The sequence below is a fragment of the Poeciliopsis prolifica genome, unplaced genomic scaffold (assembly GCF_027474105.1).
Source record: "Poeciliopsis prolifica strain line A6 unplaced genomic scaffold, Auburn_PproV2 SCAFFOLD030, whole genome shotgun sequence".
Lineage (NCBI taxonomy): Eukaryota > Metazoa > Chordata > Actinopteri > Cyprinodontiformes > Poeciliidae > Poeciliopsis > Poeciliopsis prolifica.
In genome coordinates, this window is record NW_026562405.1 from 6,472,082 (window position 1) to 6,478,283 (window position 6,202).

At 41.3% G+C, this 6,202-nt stretch overlaps 1 protein-coding gene across 1 annotated transcript in view; it reads right to left on the reverse strand.

The window, feature by feature from the left end:
- Positions 1-1,067: 1,067 nt before the first annotated feature.
- Positions 1,068-6,202, reverse strand: part of mmp24 (matrix metallopeptidase 24) — a 25,838-nt gene continuing 20,703 nt past the window's right edge. The window contains exons 8-10 of the mRNA XM_055050098.1: positions 4,771-4,909; positions 3,751-4,017; positions 1,068-1,610 (exon numbers count right to left, since the gene is read on the reverse strand). Of these exons, the coding sequence (XP_054906073.1) occupies positions 1,252-1,610; positions 3,751-4,017; positions 4,771-4,909 (765 nt within the window). The 3' untranslated portion in view covers positions 1,068-1,251. The remainder of the gene's footprint in view (positions 1,611-3,750; positions 4,018-4,770; positions 4,910-6,202) is intronic.

Here is a 6,202-nt window from a genome sequence, read left to right on the forward strand (position 1 = left end):
TTTCTAGTTTTTTATGTGAAGTTGTGATTATTGAGGCATTTTGTTCAGCAGAGGTTGTTGTAAATGTGCTTTATGAATAAACTCATGCAGAAAATGTTTTATAAATGAAACATACATTACATAAATAATAAAGTCAATAAATAAAACATATTTTTGTGGTTTGTCCCATTATTTCATGTTATAAGGTGAAGGCTACTTTATTCCTTTTCAATCTTTCATTTTCAAGAATCCAGCATGCTGATGTGAGTGAAGCGTCAACACAGGTGCTGGATCTGTTAACAATCAGCCTTATCTGGTGACCAGACTGTGGATGTGTGGGAAGACGATGCCGGAGTTTGAATTTTCTGTGGCATCGTTTCTTTTGTTCAGTCTTAGAATGAAAGGTAGATAAGTAACAGAAGCTGCATTTCCCAACGTGTGCAAATCTTTGTTCATGTTCTGCGAAAGTTGAAAAATTACAATTTTGTAATTGTGGTTCTTCCATTAAATGAGAAATTCAATTAAAATCCACTGTAAATAAGTAAAATCATGGCAGCAGAGAGGAGATGTTTGGGACTCTTTAGGTTTCCTTAAATCCTAAACATCAATTTGTTAACATTGGAGACTTTTATTTTCTATCAGACTGATAATTATAAACCTCAGCTTCAGAAGAGTCTCTACTTCTGGAACAATCCTACATAAATCAGTGATTCTGTTACTGTGACTAAATAAAGAGTTTCATGTTATGAGCTGTGGTGAGTTTTTTTATTATGTTGTTCAGTAAAAAAAGAGATCAAAACAGTTTTCCATCCCAGTATAACTGAAACCAGAGTTCTGTGATCCACAGAAAGCTCCTTGGTTTATTTTTTGTTATGGCCTTTCTACCTATCTTTTATTTTCAGTTTAATTTTAAATGTTTTTTTTTCTACTTATGTTGGACCTAACTTTTCAACTGAAGCAGCTCTAATGTAAAGTCTAAAGGGAGTTTCCAACTGGGCGATATTTTCTGCCTCTTATTTTCTCTGAGAGGAAACAAGTTTGTTTGTCCAGCAAGAACTTCCAGCGTCCAAAAAGAGATGAAGACAAACTCGCTCCACATCACTCTGGACTTTATTTTACTGTCAACCCAGTTTGGTTTTAACATCCCCAAATACGAACATTTCTTTTAAACTCTTTGTCTCAAAGTTCAGATTTTCTCTCTCCAGCTGGCAGCGTCTTTCGGTCCAGTTCTGTTGGCTGAAAATGACAACAGCTTGGGGTTCTGGTCCCCTGTCATACCCATTCCTGAACCGGGTATTTGTAGTAATGCTGCATCATCGTGTTCTGCTGCGACCCTTTGCTCTTAAACTGGAAGATGGTGTAGATCAGCACCAGGATGCAGAGCGACAGGATGCATGGTATCACCACAGCGATGGCGTTGACGGTCGTGGGGACGTCGTTGATGGTCACGATGACGTCCACGTCGTCAAGCGGCAGTTGCCGGTCTCCGCGGTTGCTGCCGGATCGCTCCATCTCGGACTGGTAGCAGCCCATCCAGTCTCGTAAAATGGACTTTGGATATCCAGGCTCCACCGTCAACTTCTGGTTGTCGAACCTCCAGTACTCCTTCCCCCTGTAGAAGTAGGTGTGATCTGAGGAAGGAGGGGGTGGGATAATGGTGCCGATGGCAGAGGGTGATGGACGACATCAACAGAGAGAAGGTAAATTATTTATTGAAGCTACTGAGATGAAAACGTGGACAAATCTGATGCGTCTGTTTCAGTTCAGCCAGACGTTGCTCTGATTCAGACCAGGAAATCGTAAAAACTGGACCATTAAGCCACAGATTTTCAGCAGATTTGATCAAACTGACAATGAAGGCGTCATTGTATTTTACCTAAATTTTTAAACAAAATTTTGCAGAAAGGTTTTGGGAAGTCCTTCAGGGAACAGTTTGCTCATTGACTCAAGGTTGAAAACCTCTGGCTGCCTTTGATTAGCAACCAGAAAACTCGTCATCGCTCGTCTGGATTGCAACTTTTGTCTCAATGTAATGTTTCTTTTTTATTTGTTTTTGTGTTTTGTTTTTAACCATGTGAAGCACTTTGAACTGACCAGTTGCTAAAATGTGCTACGTAAATAAACCTGCTTTGACTTCGTTGCTTTGGTTCGATGATCATTCCCTCCTGCATGTTGAAGATTTTTGGTTTTACACAGTTGTGAAAACACAAATTTGTAACCAATGCAACAAAAAATTGTTTTTACAGCTAGTTGTAGTTGATTAGCATCTCAAAAGGTCAAGTGTTCCTGAACTATGACCCCAAATCCCAACATCTTTCTATGCATCCTTTCAACCCAACGGACCTACAGAGCTATAAAGAGGAGCAGCGTTGGTTTAAAAAAAACAGATCAGCTCCAGATCTTTGAATTTATTCAAGTTGTCAACAACATTTTGGTCCAAAAGACAACAGGTACCAGAACCCAACACAAACCCAATCCTAGCAACAACTAAATACATGAACCTTTGATTGCAGACGCACCAGAAATAACCCTCAGAAACTCTTAGCAAAATTAAATCAGTTTATTTTGAGGTTTAATCTGCTGAATTGTTCCTAAACAAAGTCACAGTAACAGTGCTGCTGAAAGCAGCAAGAATCCAACCATCAGTTTTATCAAGTTGATTCTCTTGTTCCTGCTAAATTGGTGAAGAGGAAGAGTTGGTATCGAATCAGGTTTTCTGGAGGCTCAGAGAAGCTGCATGCTGCTGTGCTCATCCACGGCTTTGGCTGGTTGATGGGCTTTGGTTCAGAACAGATGAGTTTAGTTTGTAGCATCTGGACAGATTCTGAAGCTGAGCTGAAAACAACCAGATGATGGACGGAACAGCGGGATGGTTTGTTAAAAGCCATGACTAAACCTCAGCAGAAGTCGCTTCTAAAGGGGCTTCTGCTGCGCTGGACAGGATTTCCCAGGTTTCAGCTTCAGCCATATGAACTCAGAGCGTCAGGCGCACAGACAGCTGCTTTTTAAAAGTTCCCCAGGCTGCAGTCAGAAGGTTTTAACAGTCCTTTCTCCATTCAACAGAAATCGAAGGGAACTGTTATCCCTCAGTGAAGTAAATGATAAATGGTGCTTTATTAAGTCCAGAGCCATGAAGTGCTTCACACCACATTCAGTCATTCACCCATTCATGATGGTCTGACAGAGGAGAGACTGCCAGGCACTGGCACCACCGTGACCTCTGACCCCGCAAGGCAGGTCAAGTGTCTTGTCCAAGGACACAATGACCAAGGTGGATGTAGTGGATATCAAACTATCCACTACAAGAACTGGTGCCACGATGGCCACCATCGTTCCATGATGCTGGCTGCAGTGGTCCCACCATAGTCTGTGGTAAGAAATTTATGAGAAAAGTTTCTGCATTAAATCTCTTGCAGCCTGTGTGGATACTGCGTCCTGGTTATGGCTCATGGCTGAGCTGGCGTTGTCTTTTAGACGGCTGTCCCTTTGTAGGTCTTTTCGAATTTGAAACTTTGAATGTGTTACCTCAAACATTTTAAATAACAACCGTCTGCTTTCGGTCTATTTTTCTGATGCTAGATGTTCTTCACACCACCTCAGTGAAACTGGCTTTAAAGCCAGATTTACTGGCTTTAAAGCCAGGGTTCAGTTCAGCTACAAAACCGGAACCAGGGCTCTGTTCTGTCCAGAGCGCTTCATCATGGCTGAGCTGGCGGTTTTTATTTCTAATGATTTAGACAAATTGAAAAGCAAAATCATGCTGGTACTCACATCCCTCTCTGCTGGTGAAGGCTCCCTGTGGAGAGTCGGGGACTCCATCCCACACACTGATGGGCTTCGGGTATCCCGGGTCCACCGTCCGCTTCTCCTCATTGTAGCGCCAGTACTGGTTTCCTTTGAAGAAGTAGGTTTTCCCGACGACCTCCCAGCGGACGGCGGCATCGATGCCATCTTTGGGGAGGAAGCTGCCCAGCTCCCTGAGGCTCTGAGGGTAACCCGGCTCGGCCTTCACCTCCTTAAACACCCAGAACTTGTCACCTGAAATAAAAACAAAGGGGCATAGCAAGGGTTTTTTATCTTGATTGATATCTTTTAATGTTTGTGTCTAACATCTGTACTCAAACACAAAATCTCACTTTGTATTTTTGGTCTAGTTTCTAGTGCAAACATCTTAGTTCACTTGAAATAAGATAAGACTCATTTACAAATAACTTTTCATCAAGGTATATTAAGTCAATAATTCCAGATGTATAAGTTTATTTGCATAACATTTCAGAATCAAGGCAATTCACAGTGCTTTACATCATAAAAACAACAAAAAAGAAAACGTCATAAACATCATGCAACTGAAACAAACATTACATTTTATCGAGTGCCATCATCAAAATCATCAACACGTCGAATATGTTGGTCAATATTCCATTTATAAAGGTTCAGAAGCAAAACAAGAGGGTTTCTAGCATTGATAACCTGGGGACAATGTCTTATGATAAATAACTTATCAACTAAATTATAAACTACAACAGCAGCACAGGGGGAGACGGCATGTCATGCAAATCCCTCAAAGAGAAAGTAGCATGATTAAAAACAAGAAAGATATAAAACATGGGACAAAGAAAATCCTGAATTATCCATTGATTTAAGTAATAAAGAACATTGAGTTACTAAAAAACTTGAAATGTGTTGGATATCAAAGTCATTACATTTCTGGTTCTTTTTATGTCCTGAATTCATAGCAACTAAAGCCACTGGCAGTGTTTGTCAGGTTTCTCCTGGTTTCTGTTCAATTACCTTTGAAGAAGACAAACTTTCCGTCGGATCTCTCGTAGGCAGCGTCGATGCGAGGCGGCAGGCCCTTCCAGAACTGGTCCACCTCGATGGGATAGCCCTCCAGGACCTTGTTGTTCCTCAGACGCCACAACCAGCGATCCTGGAAACAACAGTCAGAAACGTCAGCCTTGATTGACCAGCCTGAACCGCAGCAGCATTCTGGGTAAATACAACCAAAACAAACGCGGTAGGCTGGTGCTAGCAGGAGAAATGGCTCCTGGACTTTAGCCAAAGGTGAGAAAATAATCCTACAATCCCTAAAATCTGATTTAGTTTCCATCTGGTGAAGAAGAAAGTTGTGCTCAGTATCTTCAGAGGGTTTTGATGCAGCGCCCAAGTTAGCATGTTTAGCATGCTAATTGTTAACAGAGCTGTGGGTTCCTTTGTGATTTTCCTGAGGAATTAATATTAAAATGTTTTCCACCTGGGAAATAATCTCCCTCTCAGCAGAAAACTTCAGATGTGTTGCAGATGACCTTTGAACCTTTCCCAGATTGGCGCTGTGTTAGCACATGTCTGGATGCTCAAACACAACATTGCTTTGAAAGTTTAAAAAAATCAGTTTTTAAATTATGTTTTGTTCCCTGTGAGGATGAATTTACCCAAACTCAAGACCAGATGAACATCAGAACACATTTCTATGTTTTTGTGTAACATCTGATTAACATTCATCCTTAATCTGTTTCTATCTTCAATAAAGTCACGCTGAAGCATCAGCCTGTCTCTTCCTGTCACTGACAGACAGAGGACAGGTGTGGACAGGTGAGCTGTCAGAGGAGATGAATATTCTCAGTGACAGGCGGTCCTGAAGGTAGACGGAGAGCTAGATCAGTCTGTGACCTTTTATACAGTTCAGTTTAAAAATCAGAGACATGTGAATGGATTTTTATTCTTCCATCCGTCACTAAGAGTTAAATACTTTGTCTGCTGCATTAAAGCATTTTCTGCAATTTCTCAATAATTGGGAACATTTACTCACTGTTGCTTCAGCCTTAATCTGTAGACTTAAACAGACTGATTATTTCAGTCTTGCTGCTATTAACTTTAACGTTCCAATAACATAGAAAGTAGTCCTGGTTCAGTTCTTCTGTTTCTTCCTGTGTCTCTGTTCAAACATAATAAAATCAAAAACAAACCTGGAGTGTCGCCTTGATTCTTTCATACATGTTTGAGAAGCGCTTTAAACCCCATGGCAACTATTCACCTAGGTCTGGGTGGACCAAGCTCCACCTTCGAGGCACAGCTCCTCCCACTCTCAGCTCCTTCAGACTAGCCAACAGCAATTAGCAAATTAACTGCTGAGTTCATAACTGCTACTTGCCAGTGCACTGCTGGTAAAGACATCGTTAAAGGGTTAATAGATGAGCCGTGTTGGGAAGTCTTCCTGAAGGAG